The 22,718-nt window shown below is 40.6% G+C and overlaps 1 protein-coding gene across 1 annotated transcript in view; it reads right to left on the reverse strand.

Annotated features, from left to right (window-relative positions):
* Window positions 1–8,896: 8,896 nt before the first annotated feature.
* LRP12 (LDL receptor related protein 12) overlaps window positions 8,897–22,718 on the reverse strand; it is a 41,152-nt gene continuing 27,330 nt past the window's right edge. The window contains exons 4-8 of the mRNA XM_075213950.1: window positions 21,541–21,676; window positions 20,621–20,823; window positions 17,761–18,853; window positions 15,953–16,085; window positions 8,897–15,053 (exon numbers count right to left, since the gene is read on the reverse strand). Coding sequence (XP_075070051.1) covers window positions 14,214–15,053; window positions 15,953–16,085; window positions 17,761–18,853; window positions 20,621–20,823; window positions 21,541–21,676 — 2,405 coding nt within the window. The 3' untranslated portion in view covers window positions 8,897–14,213. The remainder of the gene's footprint in view (window positions 15,054–15,952; window positions 16,086–17,760; window positions 18,854–20,620; window positions 20,824–21,540; window positions 21,677–22,718) is intronic.

Raw genomic sequence — 22,718 nt, forward strand, 5'->3', positions numbered from 1 at the left:
GTCTGCACTGATCTCAGCTTGTTATAGGGTATTAATGTCTGCTGTCTGCACTGACCTCAGCTTGTTATAAGATATTCTGGTCTGCTGTCTGCACTGACCTCGGCTTGCTATAGGATATTCTGGTCTGTTGCCTGCACTGACCTCAGCTTGTTATAGGATATTCTGGTCTGCTGTCTGAACTGACCACGGCTTGTTATAGGATATTCTGGTCTGCAGTCTGCACTGACCTCGGCTTGTTATAGGATATTCTGGTCTGCTGTCTGCACTGACCTCAGCTTGTTATAGGATATTCTGGTCTGCTGTCTGCACTGACCTCAGCTTGTTACAGGATATTCTGGTCTGCTGTCTGCACTGACCTCGGCTTGTTATAGGGTATTCTGGTCTGCTGCCTGCCCTGACTTCAGTTTGTCTTAATTACTCTGCTTTGCTATGGGTAATGACTTCAGATTGCTAGTTATTCTTGCCTGTTCTTATCACTGACTTCAGTTTATTACAAGTACTCTTCTTTGCAATTTGCACTGATTTCAGATTTTTACAGTTATTCTTACATGCTGTTCTCACTGCCTTCTTGTTACAGTAAGTCTTCTTATTACTCAGACTGGCTTCTCTTTGGTTCTAGCTGTTATTTATTGTTTTAAAACACATTAAAATGCCAGTCCTCATCATCATGTTGATGCTGGCACTTTATATGAATCTTCATGCAGTACATATGTTTAAGGTCCCATGTATTTTCAGATATGTGTAGCTCAGCATACACACATAAATGCATATTTTAATCCAAACACATTTTTGATACATCCATGGTTAAATAAAAACCATGTCTATTAAATTTAAAAAAATCTCCAAAAAGCATCAGTAAATGCATTGCAGCTATTGCAGCTTAATGAATGATCCCATCTTTAAACCATAGTACATGTCATATAAATGTGGCTCCGGCACACCGAGCGGGCCGCACAGGCGCTTTAGATGCCTCCCCTGCAGGCAGAGAACTACATCTCCCAGCATGCAGTGGGGCTGAGGAGCTTGTGAAGAACCAGTTAAAAATTGCATTTTTGAATTCTCAGGGGGACTCCGGAACACAGAGTCCTGAGGGAGTCCTCTGCAGCAAGACAACTGGAGAGCTGAACGGAGGTCTGAGTGATCATGAGACCCCAGAGAGAGAGAGACGTAAGGGGAGTGTGGAAAAGGCTTCCCAGTGAGAGAGCTTACCGGACACCTGACCAGAGAGGAGCCATCTTGGATAGTTCTATACGTTCTATTTTCATTATTTTTAATTCTGCATATTAATAATGTTTAAGACACAAGTGATGCTAATATACTGTATAGGATCTCTGTGTATAATATCTTTATAAATGGTGACTTTTGATGGCATTACTTACAATCGATAAGTTCTGATGTCTTCACTGCAGTACATATTAATCAAACTTGTGCATTATAAGGAAAAATACATACACTACAGTAAATTATAAATTATTAAGCTGCCTTGTGGATCCATAAACTATATAAAAGTACTCGGCCTGTCGCCTTGAACCTTTGTTAAGTCATAGAACCATGATTTATAATATCCATATAATTTACAGTAAGTGGTACATTATTCCATATATAATTAACATAATATAAACATTTAAATGGGCTGAATTATTTTAATTTAATCATTGTCTATAACCACAATGTGGTGTGGGATGGGGTCATGTATAGTAGTGGGTTGTAGGTTGACTCAGTAACTGTGACTGGGGGAGGGGACAGGGGGACGTAACTCCAGGACCGAATTAACCACTACATGCCTATGGCAGTGCATTACTTTATATTGGACATTGATTCTACCCACCTGCCTGTGTTTCCTGTTTAATTTAAATTATTTAAATGGAAACAGTTGAAGAACGGAAGCATTAGATGACCGTAGGAACAGCCAATCACAAGACATATCAGAAAAGAGTGCAGTGGAGTGGTTTAAAGTTTAGAAGAGACAGCACTGAAACGGTTTCTGTATTCTGACAATAGTATTTGCTAATATCATTTCTGTTGCATAAGGTTTATTATTAAATTTAAAGGCAAATGAAAATATATTCATTCTGGACACCCTTCCCCAATCATTCTAGTGTGAGTAATGTACAGGTTGCTTACTTAGGTAAGACTTGCATTGCTGCACGATGTTAGGTCCCTGCCAAAAATTTCCATGAACTTGAGAGGCATTGAACTGTAGTTGGAGGGATCCTCGTGAGCTAAATACACTGAAATTATTTTACTGTAGTTAAAGAAGCTGGTTAATGGTTATATGAATAATCTTTAGTGTCAAGGCCACATTCATTCAAATGTGCTTTTTAAGAGACCAGCAATAAAGTATCTCTCGTCCTGAAAATAGAGAACAGGTAAAAGCAGGAATTTACTACGAAAATATTTGATTTACTAGAGCGCAGGTTATTCTGTGTTCTAAAGGGTGAATAAAGGGTTCATTTCTAGGAAAGAAAATGTAACAGTTTAGCTTACAAATGATTGCCAACAACGCTTAATTTACAATGTTCCAATTGGTGTATTTCTAAGTGCCAGGTTGTCAACCCTGCATGTTCCTGTGAAAAATCCTAGTGATTAAAGAGGAATAATATTGTAGAAATTTCAAAAATACAAAACTTTTCTATTGAGATGAGTCCTTAATCCATAAATGTCACATAAAATTCTCTTCAACAAACATCCCATTCTCAACGTGATCAAGGTCTCCTGTTTTAGCCATATGCTAAGATATACAGTGGTCAGCTAAGTGGGTGTAGTATCATATGTATATATGTATGTATACAGTGTAATAGAACTGTGCTATGGTCATGCCAAGTGGTCAGGTGGTGTTGGGTAGGGGTAGTATTTTATTTCTATATAGAGTGTTACTGCATTGTAGTATGATCGTGAACAGTGGTCAGGTCATGTTCGGTAGGGGTAGTGTCTTATTTCTATATACAGTGTAATACAATTGTATTATATTCAGGATCCAGTGGTCATGTTGAGTAGATCTAGTGTCCTATTTCTATATAGATTGTAAAAGGCATCTCTTTAGGCAAACTTAACGAGTTCCTGAGCCATCTTAACTCCCTTAGTTTTTTCTTCCCTAGTCTTTTCTACAAGCCTACATTTATTCTCCTTCCAATATTACCAATATTATGCACCAATATTACTTCGATTTATTAGTGATGGACCCACGGTGATCAACTTCAAATGACAGCAAATTAATAGTCTTAAATAGAGTAAAAGAATAGAATAGAATTGAAAGCTTGTTTTGCAAATATTTACAAATTAAAAATAGTAAATTCATCCCTCCTTGTTTTAATAGTTGACAGAAGCACCTTTATCTTTTTTATTCACCTCAGCGTTGCCATCATCTACTGCCCCCATGTACCCCCTTCCCAAATCCTAGACAATCTTGCTGCTTGGCTATCTCACTTCCTCTCCACCTAACTACCCACTCTTATACTTGTGGAATCTAATATTCCACCAACATCCCTATCAGTACTGCCCCTAACTCCTCATGCTCACCACCTCCTATGGCATCTCTGAATGGACTTGATCTCCTACCCATTGCGACAGTCATTCCCTCGATTTGGTCTTCTCTCAACTTTGTGACCAGTCTCTTTTTCTTCACTTTCTGCCTATCTCCTGCCCCCACTCAAAGTCACATGGGCTCAGTGTCACCTAACGGACCTATCCTCTTCCCGACCTCTCTCTAACCCTTCCTTGCTTTCATGTCTTCTTAGTCCTGCCTCAACGCTGCGGTCTCTCGCTACATAACATTACGATCTCTATTGCTTTTGGTGCTGCATCCCCAATCACCCCACTTTGTCTCTGGCACTCCAAAGTCTTACCCCGGCGCTCCTCACAGACTCACTACCTGCAAAAGTGCGCCTGATCTGCCGAGCCCACAAAATCCCTCTCACCGGATCCACCTACACCGGCACCCTTTCTGCCACTAACTCTCCAATCCTTATTTCCTTACTTACTGAAACAGAGTCTGAGATCCTCACTATCCTTCCAAATACAATCCCATTGCTTTGATCCTTTTAGGAACAGCAGGAAACTGCTCTCTGAGCAGTTAGAAGTTTATTCCTTTGCTGGTACTGTTAACAAGCATTCAGGTCTTTACCTGTGCAGTATGATCACATGACCTGGAGGATGACCCTGACCTGATTCTCACTGGTGCCTGATGCCTTTGATTGCTAGCGGTGTCAGAGAAACCTTACCAGTTATAGCATTCACACACTAGCATTTCCATACTCTGGTTGCGTGCTGCTCTGTATCCTGTCTGCTTTCTGCTATCCATCTCTTCCTTGTGACCCCCCCGACTATCCTGTATGCAGTCTGGACCGAACCTTACACTGTGACACCATTTATCCTGCTTAAGGAATATGACAAAGAGTTCAAGGTGTTGATTTGGCCTCCAGATTCTCCTGATTTCAATCCGAGCATCTGTGGGAAGTGCTGGAAAAACAAGTCGGAGCAATAGAGGTCCCACCTCACAACTTACAGGACTTAAAGGATCTGCTCCTGACATCTTGGTGCCAGATACCACAGGACACCTTTAGAAGTCTTGTGGAGTCCATGCCCCTATGGGTCAGAGCTGTTCTGGTGGCACGAGGGGACCTACACAATAGTAGGCAGGTGGTTTTAATGGCGTGGGTGATCGGTGTAAGACCTGGAGACAACCATATGAAAATTCCATTGGAATGAGAGTTACTTAGATAAAGCTCTCATCATCACCAGTTCTAGTAGATTAGCAAGTAAGGTGTTTTGTAACATCTCCCCTTTGCTTCCAAAACTCTCAAATGACTTGTTTTCAACTGATTGACCCACTTTCTCTCCTCCCACTCTCTCCTTGACCAATGTCAGCCTGGCTTCCGCCCTCTTCAGTCCACCGAAACTGCCCTCTCCAAAGTGAAAAATGATTTACTTTTAGCAAAGTCAAAGGGACAATTTTCTCTTCCCATACTCCTTGACCAGTGTTGGCTAACCTGTGACTCCAGGTGTTTGTGAAACTACAAGTCCCAGCATGCTTTGCCAATATATAGCAGCTTATTGCTGGAAGGGTATGCTGGGACTTGTAGTTTCACAACACCTGGAGTGTCACAGGTTAGCCAACACTGTCCTAGACACTCTCTGTCAATGTCTACTTCTCACTCTTGTTCAACTCCTCTTCCTTTCTCTGAGTCCTTAAGGCTCTGATCTTGGCCTTCTGCTCTTCCCTCTATACACCTCCTCACTCTGGGAAATTCTATGCTCCATCGGCCTCCACTTCCACCTCTACAATGATGACGCCCAAACCAGTGGCGGATCCAGGGGGGGGGGGCGACTGCCGACAGCTGCACACTGTGCAGGTCCGTTCAGCAGTGACAGTGTGCTGCCCGGCTGCTCTGATTGTGTTTTAAACACAATCAGAGCAGGACAGCACACTGTCACTGCTGAACGGACCTGCACATACTGTGCAGCCGCCGGCAGCCTTAGAACACAGAAAGGGGCGGGGCCTAAATCGCCCCCCTTAAAATCGCCCTGGGTAGGACAAATGTCTGGGTCCGCCCCTGGCCCAAACTACATTTCCTACCCCACCTCTCTCTCCCTTTCCTACAAAGTGTATCCAACTGCCACCTCTATCTGGATGTCCTAAAGCTTCCTCAATATTAATGGGCATGATTCATCAAGGTATAAATACTGAGCGCAATATGGGTTTGTTTCATAACGCGCATAAATCGAGTTTGCTTATGCCCGAATTCAACAAGAAACAGATCTGAAGATACGTGCGCTGATGAATACGGGTGTAGGTCTGCTCTACTACACAGAACACGGCAGGATACGTACAATACCTATGTGGAATATAAATTCTCAAGAGAACACACAGGAAAAAAAATATTGCAGTAATGTCACCTGTTAGTAATATAGGCATTAACGACCAAACATTACAAAATAAAATGTTTTTTTTTGTTTGTTTTTTCCATGAAATACATTTATTATTAGGAAGTCATTAATGCCTAATGTACATAAAATATATTTTTACAGTTGCTACTGTTTGCATGCACCTGTTATAGCATATATACACAGCCGTCATCTCTAGTTATCAGCACTTAGACTGGTCCTATAGCTGGAGTAAGATGCGGATGAAACAACTACTTTTGAGATGCCGAGAGCTTGGATCGGATGCTGCTGCGTACGTTTGATTTTGGCACACTCTTACTGTAGATTGACTACGGCCAACGCCCCTTCCCCTCCCTGAAATCGTAAGCTGTAGTAAGTGTCCTTTGCATTCGAACATGAATTGAATGTGGCTGGGTTCTGAGGTGTATTGTCCAGTTCTGGGCATGCGCAGATTGATTTTGTGGATGATACACAAAAAAAATCATCGTTTACGTCCCTTGATGAATCAGGCCCAACATGTCCAAATCTGAGCTCATTATCTTTCCCCTTGCTAATTTCTCCACCTATCCCCACATCTCCCTCTCTATCAACATCATGCTTTCACCTGTTCCCCATGCCCTCTGCCTTGGTGTAATCCTCGATTCTGCGCTCAGATTCACTCACACTGCCCTCAGATTCACTCACACTCACATTTACTCTCGTAGTCCTGTCCCGACAGTAATCTCTATATGGGGACGGGTGGTGGGGTATAGAAAATAGGCAAGTCTAAATGCTGGTGTCTCTTGAGGACATTTGTGCTATCTCCTCTCATTAATGATGTGTAAGCCTACTGTGGCAGACACCTGTGACTGACAATTCAATATAACAAATTATTTTAAGCATTTTTCTGTCTCTCCCTCTCTCACTTTACAAGCATGTTTTTGTTATTTTAAAACAACTTTCTTTTTCTTTAAGAATAGATGCACCCAATGTTATTCCAAACCGTAATAGTGTTATCGGAAACCATACCATTTGCGGGCGCAGGCAATGTTATCCCTAAAGAAATACATTTTATCATGTTTAACAGTTTAAGAATTAACTATTTTGGCTAGCCTGATATATGACTTTGGGATAACCCTGGCTACATTTGTACATGCAAATTACCAGCATCAAGAGTTAACAATGAAAATTCAATATAGGATATTTACTGTACGATGTGTTTTAGGCATAAGACCAATAGCTAAAAATTACCTGTGTTAATGTGTGACCCAGCTGAGATTTTTAGATCTTGTTTATGGATAAAGAAAAATGCACCTGATGAAAACCCCTTAGTGTAATATGCAGTATGGAAAAAATGCTACCTAAACATTAAAATGGTTTGGAAATATGCTGACCAGTGTTACACCGGAGTTATACATCCTAGAAAGCATTTTCTCATGTTAATTGTGTGGTCTACAGTGCAAATACATCAAGCAATTCTGTATTTATTATGACAGAAAACTAAATGTGCCCACGTCAATGAGAACGAAGCCAGCTACAGTCTGTGAAGAATCCAGTAGTCAGAACGAGTAGTTTTCAATTGTATCTTACAAATTTGTAACATTGTGTATATGTTGTGTTTATAGATTTAGAAAATATATATATATATATATATACACACACACATATACATACACATATACACACACACACACAGTATGTCACGCAGAGGACTTATGTCCGAACATGAATCAGGCCCTGTATGCCGCACTCGACTCAGCAGTCTTTTAGGAACATTTTGAAAAGGAGAAACGTACAGTACACATTAAGATCATGAAATATGTATTTCGTGTAAAAAAACAAAATTTCATTGTGTTTTTTATTTATGATTATAGTAGTACGAGGTGTTAATGTATTTAATATTTTATCCATGTGTTCTGCTATAACTTTATATTGCACATATGCATTGTACGTATCCTGCAGTCTGTTCTGCCTGCAGACGGCAAGTAACGTCTTTGCTATGGAAGACTTCAACTCTCTCTGCAGTCAGAATTGTTGCAGGTCTTTTGGTGACCTATCAAATACCAAGATTGTACAGATGCTTCATTTCAGAGAACAATAAATTTAAGACAAATTCACATTTACCATTGTTCCTCCATTTATCGTCAGTCTTGTCAGTGCATTTAAAGTCTGAAATCTTCCTATGTCCTCCCCTTATCTCTAACCATTAGATCATAAGCCATTTTGGGAGCATGGTCCTCCCTACCCTTTGTTTTCATGTCTGCATTTATTTTGTCTATCTTGTATGTCCCTGTTTTCTGGATGCTGTGTTTTTCCTATTGTCCGGCAATATGGAGCGGTGTGGCACTAACTCAACAATAATAAACAAAGGTTGGGATCACACACACAGCCAGGTGTATTTATCTTTGTACAGAGTGACTTAACACTTTAAAACAACTGATTCTACCAAGATTTATGTGTATCTTGACAAAAGAAGTGAACACCTACATAATCAATTATTGCATGATTTTTGTTTACAATTAAGAAAAAGCTAACTTTATTTGAAAATGTATTGTGTTAAAAGAGGAAAGAATTCCTGAATAAAAACATTTTTATTCCATGACATAAGACTATAGGAGGGTGAATACTTCTTTTTAGCCACTTCTACCAGCAATTCAGACTGGGGGAGTGCATGTGGGTGTTGGGGAATTGGTGCTAGCAGTGGGATGTTTGTCTGTTTGTAGCAGGCACAACGCTTTCTGCAAACAAAGCATACCAAACCACAAAACCACATTGCAAATTGGATAACACATTAGACCTCACCCCCGATTTCCCCCAACCATATACCAACCATCATTAAAAGGGTTGTACATGTGACTTGTGACAATTTACTAGAGAGGTCTGGAAAGGGGAAGGGGCTGTTCAATGCAGCATCAGATTGGTTATGATGGACTCTCTTATATCACTTGAACCCCCCCCCCCCCTTTCTCCCAGGGCAGCTAAAACGATTTTATATTCACTACTACTAAAAAGACACAAATAGTCACACAAGACATAGCAAAAAAAGTAAATTTAATGTTTATACATAAAACATTTGGTCAGTTTAACTGACTACACAGGACATATGCACAGGACTTGAAACATGCTTGTAAAATGCCTTTCAAAGTGTTTAAATTTAATAAATAGCATACAGACAAACACAATTTTCATATTAATATTCAGTATACATCCTTAAAAGAACATGGCAAAAAAAATAAAATAAATAAAAACAGCAGTCGGTTTTCTAATGTAACGCAGGTTCGTAAATTTACATTGAATTTCATATTACAAAAATATAGAAGAAAAAAACAAAAAAACCACAAAATAGTGAAAAAATACCTTGGAACCAGCAATGAAACATTAAGAACCCAGATAAAAGAACTATTAGTATAAGCAAATCTGTCTGTAGCAAAAGCATTAACCACCTGAATATATCTAAGAAAGCGCATAGTGTTTTAATTAGTGCATGTATGTAGAGATATACACACATAGATTCACAGAAGTTGTGTAGGTACCGTGTTTCAAGAAGACCATCAAAGCTGTTTTAGACGTACCGAATGCCCAATTATTTATCAAGCAAGACTAGCTCCAAGTACTATTCCTTACCAGACAAAAGTGAAGAGTTATATTTATGTACCAATACATAAATTGAAAATACACTGTAAAACTCAAACCTCCCAATAAAAAAAAAAAAGACACATACACACAATATCCACTAAACTCCAATAAAACGTACTAGGAAAATGCATGGCATTACATTTCTTTCGCCTGCAAAGTTATGATTATGTATTGGGCAAATTTTAATATCTAAAAAAGAACTCCAGCCAAAATGTAAAATGTAGTTTTTGGTGAAGTTGAATAAGTTAATATAGCGTTCATAGATCTACTTACCTGGAGGGGTGTTCACAAAACAGAGGATGTCTCCGATAAGTCAGCAATGCCGGGGGAGGGCAGACATGCTAAACTGCAGGTTTGAAAAAGTGGAGATGTTGCCTATAGCAACCAATTTATTTAGTACATTCTACAAAATGACAGATGGAATCTGATTGGTTGCTATAGGCAACATCTCCACTTTTTCAAACCTGCCGCTCGGAACTTTTTGAGGGATGCCACGCCTCAAAAAAATATAACTATGCCATAACTTTCATGATGCCACCCAAAAACTTTGTTTGTTTTTTAGTAGTCTAAACTATACCGGCTTGGCAAAAAGGAAGGATGGTGTGTGTACAAGCAATGATTATTCCATAACACAGAGATTGATCTCAATGATCTGTGCTGTCAAACGTTTCTGATCTATATCAGAAACGTTTCCGCGCAGATATAAAATATATTTAGTTGTTCCATCAAACAATAGACACGTGTGCATGTTTAAAAGTTTCGGAGGACCTGCCAGCTGCAAACAGTGGCGGCAGCCTGGGTGCATTGTACCAATATTGTTTTAGAATGTATAATCTCAGTGAATCAGTTCACTGGGAGTCTGTTCTTCATGGATACGTAGTAATAAGTCCATAATAAGCTGAACACATTAAGCAGATCTCCGTTGTAGAACATGAAAATCATAGTCCCCCCCCCTCCATGATTTTCTGTAATTGTTTAAAATATTCAAGGCTTACATTTTCTTTGGTAAAAATGTAATTTACTATATTTTGGGTTACAGCTAAACTAATTGGCTAGGTTTTGTAACGTAATATACTGCATTTTAAAATTTAATTAGTACAAATCGCCTTTATGTGTTGTTTTGTTAGGATGGCGTATCGTTGACTTGTATCTTATACCTGGAGAGGCTGTATGGGGACAGGAAGGTGTAGATTGTGTACAGTAAGGGACTATTCATGTAGTTGTGACACAATTGGTGAGTATGCATGTGCAGAATTACTTTTCAGGACGCATATTGGCCCTCTCTAGCATTTATATCTGTAGCTTTGCATCCATTATAATATGAAGTCACAGCTGTCTATTTGCATTACTTAATTAACTCTTCCATTTGGACTACTGCAGTAAATGTTGGAAAACAGATGTTTATATTCAATTCAATGTGTATTTATTAATAACTGTCAAGACACTATTCTTTCGTGTATAGGACACTTCATTGCATACAAATAGGGTAATGGGATTTATTTGTAGTAATTGCCTTTACTACCAACACTGTCAGGCAACATCTCCACGATATAGTGGAGCATAATAGTATATGCTTGTCATGTCCGATGCAAAAGACGTTCGAGCTGGATGCATTGAGATGCATCACTCTCAACATAGACTCATACGTATATTTTGAGTAAATACGTGTTCACCTCTAGATAAGCCCCAGAGTGACTGTGGTACGATGCCCCCTGTACGTCAATAGATCAATATGACAAAAGCTGCTATAATCGCCACAGCAGTCCGATTCACAAATAAACACGGCCCGAGTATTGGAAAAACATTTGTCACAATGATGTTTGTCTTGCCAGTGTGCTGGCTGTACATGGCAACACATCACAGGCAGATATTAAACAGCGCCCACAGACAAACATCTGATACAACTGCTGCATTTCAATTACAATATGGAACAAAGGCAAGAGGGGAAGACAGGAAGCCCTATAAACAACTGTCGCAGAACAGAAGCAAATGTAATATTTCTTCCAATGAACTATTGAAGCAGAGTAGAAAACTCATTTATGTGTATGACATGACCGCTATACACAGAGCAATTATATACTCTGGCCAAATTATAGTGAATCTTTTACCTAGGACCAGTCAGCTTTCATTACTGACCACTACGTGCAAAATAAAAAAGAGTTACTGAAGTGCAAATGTAGTTACTTCAGTAATATGTGATGGCTTAATGATTACACAAGTCAGGCAGATACGGATCACATGACTAATGTCAACAGGCGGCTACTGACCGCGAGGGTAAATGAGTACACAGGCGGCTAAAGAGAAGAAAGTGCTAGCTAAGGCCTATCTGGGGAAAACATATATACAAGAGAAGGAATGAAGAAAAGGGAGTTACTTATACCAGTTAAATTTGGAAAATGGGCAGTATGAAGAGTTATGCTGCAGTGACACCAACGCTCAGCAGCGTGGGAGACGGGACAGGACTAGGCAGAAAGGCAGAATAGTACACAGCGACAATCACACAACACAGGGCTTCCGTGGGATGTGCAAAGGTTTCCAGCAATAATTTCTACTCAATAATGTAAGCGCCACTCTCACTCCCATGCTACAGGACCACTCCTAGAGACAGGGACTTGCCTTTAAAGACAAATGGTAGTCACCACCACCAGCATGACATTGGGTCCCCCACCCTTGTAGACTAAAGCAGAGGATTTCAATTCACACTACTGTGTCTTTTTCTAACATAGGCGCTCACTGGATAGAGTATGTCATGCTAGAAACTGCAATCGGCACCTCTAACACCACCAAGCGCAGAGGAGCCGCTGCAGCACTGCCTAGGGCAGAGTTACACTGAACTGCGCATTCCGCTATCTGGGAAGAGGGACAGCATTGACTGAAATGTGTTTTTATTGGACAGAACCTTTAAGCGCTATACATGCACTATTTATGGACACGTACAGAAGGGGTTTACATGTATGAACCTACAGCACATTCTCAACGCGAAGACGACAAAATCACAATTACATATTTAAAGCTACTGGGTAGTTTAGACAAAAACCCTCTGCCCTGACCTCCGAAATGGTCACATCTACACAAGATGAAGTCACAAGTAATTCAATTTAAATGATCAATTATATTCCCTTTAATTAGAATAAGCATTTTATACAAATCAATCTGCAATAAGGAACGAGTTTGGTACAGTGCACCCATTCACTGCAGCCACTGTGTGGACTGGACCAATACTTAGAGGACCATCAGTTTACCAGAAACCAGTGACACCACTGAGGCACTTCTACACTTTATACCTCATGCCTCAATGTCACTAGCTCCTAGTGAGTTAATGGGCTGTCGCATCAATATTTTCTCAGACCCCAAAGTGGCGGTCTGTCTGAGGTTTACACTTTAATAACGCCCTCCTATACTGATGAGATGCACATCAAAAGGAAAGGTAAAGGCAGGGGGAACACCACAGGACAAAACTAATTTAAACTCTATATACTTTGGAGTTTATTTACGAAATGACGGTAATTATTGGGGGGAATTAATAAAAACTAGTCCAAGCAGAACATGTAAACCTGCCCAAAACAGGCTACCGTCACTTCCTAATCAAAGGAGACTCCGCCCTTTGCGTGGCCATATCAGTGTCGCGGTGTGTGTCGGAAACACATTGTGGTCAGAAGAAGAATCGGGTCATTATCAGGCGATATGATTGCTCAGCAGTATTGTGTCAGATTACAGCCTAAACCAACAACAACCAATCTGATGCTGGATTTAAAGGACTACACTGAACAGCCAAGTTCTGATATCCAATTGGTTGCTGTGCGTTACAGCAATACATTTCTCTTTGAACCACGTTATTAAATAAACCCCTGTGTCCAGGCCTCTGCTCTTACAGAATATAAAAAAAAGAAATCCAATATGGTTTGCGTTTATGAGAAAGGGATGTATCTGCAAAATGAAATGTTGAGGGACAGATTAAGGTATTCTTGTGATGATCTTTGTAGCATGCTGTACGATGTTATCCTCTGTTGCAGTGACACCATAGGGTATAAGCAGGTACGACAACACGTGAAATATAATATTTGCCGTTTTTGCAGCACCTCTGAACAGCAAAATCTCCAAGATTTAATCGACAGTAAAAGGTCTCCAATAGTTATATTGAAGTCACCATTTTCCCATGTTATAACATGTCATTTCAGAAAAAGAAAAATGTGATACAAGTAGTAAATAAAATACAAAATAATAATAATAAAAAAAAAAAGTAGACATATTTTACATTCCAATAAAATAATACAACCCCCCCCCCCCACAAAAATGAAAATACACGTAACACATCTGCACAAACATCCTGACCAAACCCTGATCTGCATTCAACTTCCTCGATTACGATTTTTGCATCAGAAGGGTCAATACATTATATCCAAAGTGAAGCCTCTTCTATAACTAGCTGTGTTCTGGTAGAAGTAATCGTTGCTCACAGAGCCATGTACACAACTAATCGTTCTATAGCGCAAACTATATTCTAACTTGGTACCGTTGTAAGAGCCATAGATCATCCGCCTACATTTCTGCAGACAAGAAAACCATTCACGGTAATAACCAGAAGTGCCATGAAGGAGAACCTGGGCCTGTAGTAACTTGCTCCCATCTGAATATTTCAAGCACTCATTTGTTTGTGAAGTACAAAACAGTGACTAGATATTGCTCCAAAAACATGTATCCACAGTGTGGCGTGCCTAGCAGAGCAGCAATGCCTCGTCATCACTAGTTTCATTCTTGAGCACCGCTTCCAAACATGTGTCCGGGATCTGAGCGGTGTGAACGATACCACAACACTCACACGGACCATCGCGACTGCAGGACCTCACCCCTTGAAGCGTCGCAAGTCCTTGCCCCTGATCTGAGGAGAGATCAAGTAATGGTCTAGTACAGTCATTAAGGTCAATGTCTAATGCTGGAATCAACATCTCTACATCGTCGTCATCATCATCTCTTCCACCACCGCTGCTGTCAAGTTGCCTCAGAGGGCTTTGGTTTTGAACTGCAGAGCTTGACCTCCCGAGTGTAATTCGTACCCAACGCAATCCTTGAGTCATTCTACTAAGAGCACTGCTGAGCTGCTGGCGTGCTGGACTGACAGATGCTTCCACAGCAGGTATCTCCCTGCCGTTATCTGTTGTGTTACTGCTGGATGCTGGAGTCCAAGCGCTCCCACTGCCACTCACTGTGACTTCCACAGCAGAAACAGGGGGAGTTTTTTGAGGCAATGGAGCAGCAACACCACCGACTGCCCCCCCTTGAGCATCTCTCCTCTCGTGTTCCCCATCAATGTCATCAGACTCCACAGAGAAGAGTCCCCTGTGAGTGTTACCCCGATCTCCATCTCTGTTTGCACCCTGGCTTGCAGGACAGTCTCCATCAGTGGACACCAGGGCCAAAGAACCAGAGTTACGTGACCGCACAAAATTGTAAATTCTATTCCAAATGTTGCTGGATCTGCCGGTTATTGGGAGCCTAATAGACGTGAATCCCAGCTGAGAACGCACAGCGAGTCTTAAGTTTTCCAAAACAGAAGCCTGTAAAAACAAAAGTGAAAATAATGACATATAGTAGCTCTTTTTACCACTTCAAAATCCGAACAGTGCAGATAATGCAGGAATTACTATATACATGGGCCTAAAAAAGTCACCCCCTTCTCCCTTTATGACCAGACCAAATGTGATTTTATGCGATGCCTCGATTCAAATAATGATAACCTTTTGATTTCTTGGTCAATGCTAGTGAATTTTATATTCAGTAAAGAGGAAGCGCTCTCTTTTGGTAACACATTGCCTAAAATATATTTGTATTTTAAAGGCATTCTACAGCAGAAAATAGCTAAAATATGAAAAGGAACAAAAATAAAAATAGGATATTTCAGTTCAACATTATTTTCCTACTTAAATACTACCAATGTGTGTACCAGTTCACGCAAATTCTTAATGTAGGAGAAGGGATGGGATTAGTAAGACAAAATTTAGTGGGAAGGGAGCTGGCATTATATGGGTGGGTTTGGAGCGAACGTCATTCTTTCGCAAGAGTGTGTCTTACTGAAGCAAAATAAGATAGGCATGACATCGGTTATGGAAAGAACTTAACTATTTTTAAAACTTTTTTCAAAATACAAAAATTTTTTTGAATTACTTTGCAGCCCTAATAATATATTAATTTTTGAAATCTAATGAATCTTTCCAGCACTCCAACCGTATCAAATTCTTTGTTACTTAGAGCGAATACAAGCTTATATGCAAGATCCTATTTGATCCAGGTAACACTGGACCCAGTAGATTTAGTGGAAGGGGAGATCTGATCTATTGGTGCTCCAATCACACAGACAATTCTTGGATTTGAATTGTGTCTGTAAATAACACTTGCTGGATTTCCACACATAACATGAATAAGTAGAAAGATGCAAAGAAAAATGGAAAACATTTACCTGGTTTGGAGAACACACCGGAAAGTCCTCAACTGGTGGAATTAAACCCTGAGCGATCAGTTGCCCGTAAGAAGGAGGGGCTTCCCGTCTCAATAAATCAGCCTCCACACGTGAGAGCTGAGTCTCAAAGGACCTGTAACAAGGAGATATGTTACATGTTGAGACTTTACATATGTGCTAATAACTACGTGGCTGGGCGCTATGTATATCTAGCAGGTGTGGTACAGAGCGGTGTTTAAAGCCCAATTTATGAGCCATTGTAAGATTTTCTAGGTGTTCCCAAGGGATACGTAGAAAATATCCACAGATGGCACATACTGCTATTAAAACATTATATATTACAGTCTCCAGAATCTGTCCATTCATCATGAAGCTGTGCACAAATTGTTATGACCACGCGGTTTGTAAATCCTGGTATAACAGTTTGTTTTGTTCTCTACTATTATTTTGGAATTGTCTTGTGTGCTTCCAAAGAGCAGGAACACGTCCCAAAAGGCAGGTAAGTGATTTAGGCAGGTAAGTGATTTAGGCAGGTAAGTGATTTAGGCAGGTAAGTGATTTAGGCAGGTAAGTGATTTTCCATTCTAGTGTCTATAACTGCGTGATAACACCAATAAGTATTGTAAAGCGGAGTACAAAATCTCTATGGTTGAATCGTAAAGCGCACCAAAGACCGGAGCTCAAAGTACAGAACTCTGGCACTAGCGATTCCAGCAATGAGGATAACATTCTGACTTGTGCAACGATGCAGTAAATGACGATCACTGCACAGGTATCGAATATTTCTGCTTTAGTGGGTTAAAAGGAATATCTTAAGTAAAACGTGGCCCTAAAAGGTTGATTTGATGGGGTGAAGTGTTGGGTAGAGAGGGTCGGCCAGAAGCGAGGGGTGCGTAGCAGATCTCTCTGGATTCTTCACCACCCCTGGGAGCACACAGCAGTTGCAATGAGTGGACCCCATGCAGGAAACCTATTGGAACCAAGTTTGACTTAAGATATTCCAACTAAAAAAGCTTAGTTGAACCCAAAAATGAAAATGATCCTTTAAAACCCGATATAAACATTAATAAATTCACAGATGTGCGCAAGAAACTAAAATAAAACTTTAACATTGAACTAAAACACCCAAAATTTAAAGCACTTAAGTCATTACTCTTACATGGAGAATTTAAATATCAAGTGCGAATTCCTCACATGAACTGTTGATGACAAGTTACTTAAAAATGGATGGGGCGTGCGTGTTACAAGAAATGGTATCTAGCTAGAATTAGTAGAGGACATTATGGGGACAGGTTGGGTGCTGCGACCCACAACCTCCCACATCTTACCATATATGGGAAGTGGTGGGCAGCATCATTGGCTCAGACCGGGAGTGTGGTGCGGGGCTGTGATATCATAAGCGCTACGGAATCTGTCTAAATGATGATAGCCCAGGGCCAGACTCGCAGCGCATCAGAGACATGAACAGGCTGCAGGCAAGAAGCCGCCGATCCTCCATGCCCATCGGCCGGCGCTCACAGCGGGGGCACTACGGGAACATTAAAAATACTGGCTATCACTCTTTCAGTGTCCGAAACGCAGGTTGAGAAGCAATTTATTCCACGTCAAAAGCAGCAGACAATGGAATGTGAGATGGGACAGCAATTTATATTTTGTGCTCTTAACCACTGAGTCCACTCAAGTTCTTTACATACAAAATATAAACTGCACTCAATCACTAAGAATACCCCCCCCCCAAAAAAAGTTATACACAGTGAAACAAGAAAACAAACAATAAAACAGATTGGACATAAAATATTTTCACTTACCTGCGTTCAAACATGCGCAAAGAGTAGAGTTTGCAGGTACATCCTAAAGCAATAACAAGCAGTAGCCCGCATATGAGGCTGCCAATAACTGCTGCAGTAATAACACGAGTGGGCACGATCACAGGGCAATTTTCCTCGTCGCTGCCATCCCCGCAGTCATCTTGCGAATCACACACCCAGCTTTCAAAGACACAGCGATTATTTTTGCAGTGAAAATTACCCGGTTGGCAAAAGAAGCAATTCTTCTCATCCGACCCATTGGGGCAATGATTCTGGTAATTGCACCTGTCAGAACGGGGGTAGCAGACCCCGTTTCTGGAGCAAGGGAATTCATCTTTTTGGCACATCGTACAGTTTAACTCATCTCTTCCGTTGGGGCAATGCCAGTAGCCATCACATCGCTGCTGTTCTGTATAACAGCCCCAGTTACCACCGCAGGGTATCTCCCACGGGAGACAAAAACCATCCACTTGGTACGTTGCGTTAAATCCTCTGGCGGCATTAACCTTATCAGCACAAAAATGCACCCGAATCTGCCCAGAAGAAGAGACGACTGTAAGGGGAGCATGGGAGTCAAAAGCAGTTAAAACCCGCAAGAGTTTATGCGAATTTTCGTCTAGGCCATCATATATTTTCACATAGTCCCCGTAGCCAGTGCCATCCAACTTGAAGTCTGTGAAACGCAGAATGACTTTGCGTCGATCTCCAGTGTCGATAAGCCACGTGCAGTTGCTCCCAGGGGGATAGAAGTCAGGATAGTTGGGAGAGCTAAATGCACCATAAAAATATTTAAGTGACTGCCCACATGTGGGCACATCACAATCAATCTCATCCCCTAGGTCCAGGCAGTCAATATTCCCATCGCATTTCAAAGAGTTAGGGAGACAAGTGTAGGCTTTAGTGAAACGCGACAGACACTGAAACCGATTGGAAGCACAGGGCTGGAATGCAGCCTCTGTCGGGTGATTAACTTTGGCACACAACTTTTCATCTGAGCCATCGCCGCAATCGTCCATCCGGTTGCATTTTAATGTCTCCGAAATACATTTTCCATTATCGCAGCGGAATCGATTCCGCTCACATTTTTTCTTTCCTTGAAAAGTGAAAAAAAAAAAAAAAGGTTTCACATATAAAGTCATGAAAGGATTAAACACAAAGTAAAATTCGGATACAGGAATGACAGCATCACAGACTTACAGCAGTGCTCACTTTACAATATAACATTAAAAAATATTCATTCCATGATAAGGCCACCCACTTATACCACCACCCTTGGTATAATAACAATTTTGGCTGTAGTTCTAGACTGAATGCATAAACGTACAAACACTGTAGTATCTACGATTGTGGATCCAAGGGCTATATAACAAAAACAAAACACACAGACAGTCTCAAAGTTCTTCAGTTATGGTAATTTCTTCAAAGGTTGAGACATTTGTACATTTTTATTAATGGCCATTGCACATAAAAACAACTTTTATTTTGTTCTCCTTTTAAACCGCAGGTAAAATAGGATCTAGTGGATACACCAAGTAGAGGTCATTAAAACTAGAACCATGCATTGCAACATCGTACATCTTTGTTAGGGACCAATGGTGAGCTCCCAAGCATATACGAGTATAGTATATGTAAAAATATCAACAGCTAATCAGATATAGATGGAGCATGCTTCTTTGTGACAAATGGTGTGATCACTTGACACAGATTGTCCCATTAGGGGTAACAACAGAGGTGTCTGGGGGACTGCCAATTACACCTTAAGTCACAAAGTGACTTGCTCCGTCTGTATATTAATAAAAGGACACTGCAGAGAGACTGTCTGCGCATAATATAGCAGATAACAGTGGACATAAAGTTTCCATTGAGATGGATAAAAAGGTTATGTACAGTGCAATGTCAGATGTGTTATTCTTGCAGGGAAATGTTACATTAGACAGCAGTGAGTGTTCTAGGTCACAGCAGGCTTCATGTTGGATTAAATTGTAGCCCTTTAAAGTGGCAACAAAGCTCCAGAAACGATGTAAGAAATAATCATAGCCAGGCATGTGTTAGATTACTGCTGCTGCAAATGCATTACTGCAGGTGTAAATTCTATTTCAATCTATTAAATAAATCTCATTAGTAGAACTAGGAAAATGCAATTATTTATTTAGACTATGTACGGGATGCATCCAAACCAGCCATATGATATTGTGAAATCTACTGAGGCAGGTATACCTCAGAGCTGGACAGTCATGATCTGACGTTACTAACACAACAAGCACCCTTCAAGTATGAACGGGAGTCCATCCATCAAATCACCAGCAAGAGGTCTCCTTCCCTAACCTGATGCACGTGCAGAAGGATAGGAGAGCTTGCCTGTGATGCAACTGCGGTAGTGTGTTAGCGCACCATGTCGTTGTAACAGAGTTAGGACTGGTAACTCTGATAGGTGGGGGTATTTAAAGGTTCATTTTGTATTGTGTTTTCATTATTGACAAAAGGACTGGGAAAAAATTCTTTGTACTTTCAATTACAAAGTCCCAGGAGTGCTTCCTGCACATACACTGGCATTCCTTGTTGGTCATCCCCACCTGACCATCAGCAATTAAGTGTCACATAGCACCTTCTAAGGGGACTTTCTGTTATCAGCAGACCTTAAGAGATCACAATGTTTTGGGGCGTGGATTTCCACACATCTGGCAAGGAGAAATACATGTCCACAAAAATCCTGTGTGCCACACAATGGACTGCTAATAAACGAGTCATTCCCTCATAAGTCATCTTGTAGCCAATCTTTAAATTTCGGTGTCTTACTATTTGCGGATAAGGACTCGCTCACCAATGTACTTTGCAGCTACAATGTTACATTAAGTCATACCTGCAGTATAAGATAGCCGAAACCCTTTCCTGGAAATACGGTCGTCTGCGTGGAACTTTATCCACACGTGGTCTTGTAGGGACGTATATGGGGCTGGAATTGTAGATCCACATGCTCTAGCACCATCCTGATTTTGTGATGGGCCTATGGATAACCAATCAAAACTGCAGGTGGCCGATCCCTGGAGATCAAATTCTTGAAAACTGCAAAAATTACAAAACACAGAACCTGTTATTATAGCAAACATGAGATCCATCAGTCTCTGCTGGGACAACCTATTTAAAACAAGAAAAACACTATATGGCAATTAGAGAGTAGTATAAATCTGTAATACTATCCATGTAGGTTTTGATTTATGTATCTTTCTTTAACCTACAATTGTATAATGCTGCGGAATATGCTGCAGCTTTATAAATAGAACAGGTAGAAGTTCACTCAGAAGAAGACTCAGCAACAACACATTCATAGACCTACGTCAGGGGACTGGTAAAGTGTCTTAGTAATCACAAGGACATCTTCAGAGAACTCTTGTAAGGAATTAGTATTGTGATTCGCATTATAACATAGCCTTGTAATTATCTGTCTCTACTCAAGAGGGTCAGATGCCCATGAATTTCTCCTGACAGGATGTTACCGGAAAGCTTTGATATAATTCAAAGTTACACTCATGTCATTGAATTACAATTGATCGGATTGATCACGGGGCATGCTCAAAGGATACATCATATAACCTGATCTACGGTTAGCTGTGTGCAAAAGGAAGTGTTGCCGGTAGCAACCAGATTAAACCTGTCATTTTTCTGTTTAAAAAATAAACAGAAACCTGTGATTGGTTGTTACGGGCAATGACACATTTCTCTTATAGGCACATTCACGTTATGGCTGTTACGTCTATAATCAAGCAAAAGGGCAATACATACCTGATGGTGATTATTTCACCAGGGTTTGCATGAATGTACCAACTACAGTTCACTCTGGACGGGTATTCTACGGGCCATCCGGGGCTGGTGATGGTGCCGCTGGGCTGTCTGATCTGCTCAGGTATCCCGCCGCAAGCTAAAATAACACAGACAATTTTAAATCTCTCGTTTAGTCCTCAAATGTGATGAATTTAATCTCATGTTTTAAAAACAACACATAACAGATTTTGCTTTATCATCATTTAACAAAAAATAAGCCAAAAAAAAAAGAAGCCATGTGTGAAAAAACAAGCACGCCCTTCCAGCTTCCGTGTCAGTAAATCTGAAACCAGATGCTGCAAATCAAGTGCACTACGTTATCATGATCATCAGGAAGTGCTGCCATCTGTATATAAAAGCAGAACGTTTGGCCATTCAGTCTGGATCACTCAGGTTTGTGTTAGCACAATGGCAAGGAGAAAAGACATCTGCAATGATAGAGGAGAAGCAACTGTCGCTGCTCATCAGTCTGGGAAGTGTCATCTCCAAACACTTTGAAGTCCATCATTCTACAGTGAAATTATTATTTACAAATGAAGGACGATGAAGACAACTGGCTAATCTTGCCAAGAGAGGCCATCACAGCACATTCACCTAAAACATTATACTGTATGATGCTCCAAGAAATCAGAAAGAATCCAAACGCTACATCCGGTAAACTACAGGTCTCTGTTAACAAGGTAAATGTTAGAAGTCAAGGAGGAAAGAATGGTATGGATTTCATGGAAGGGTAGCCAGGAGAAAGCCCATCACAGGACGGTTTAGATTTGCAAAGTTTAGATAAACAAAGCACAAGAGTCCTGGAACAATGTCCTCTGGGCAGACTAGGAGGAAATCACCCCAACAAAACACAGAACATCACCACAAGAATCTCAACCATCAGAAGACACAAAGAGGGGTAAGGTACCCCAACTAAGACAAGAACCCAAGGTATGTACACTTTAAAAGAAAAGCCTTTCATTGCTATGTTCACAATCCTCAGAGATAGAGAGAAGAAAGAATGAAGGCTTTGTTGCGGCCAAGTCAAATTCCAGAACTCAACCCGAATATATACTGTGGCTGTACCTTTAGAGGACGGTGCCATAAACCATGCCCTCAAACATCAATGGGACAAAATTCCCAAAATATGACACAGGAGA

This window comes from Mixophyes fleayi, chromosome 5 (genome assembly GCF_038048845.1).
Source record: "Mixophyes fleayi isolate aMixFle1 chromosome 5, aMixFle1.hap1, whole genome shotgun sequence".
Lineage (NCBI taxonomy): Eukaryota > Metazoa > Chordata > Amphibia > Anura > Limnodynastidae > Mixophyes > Mixophyes fleayi.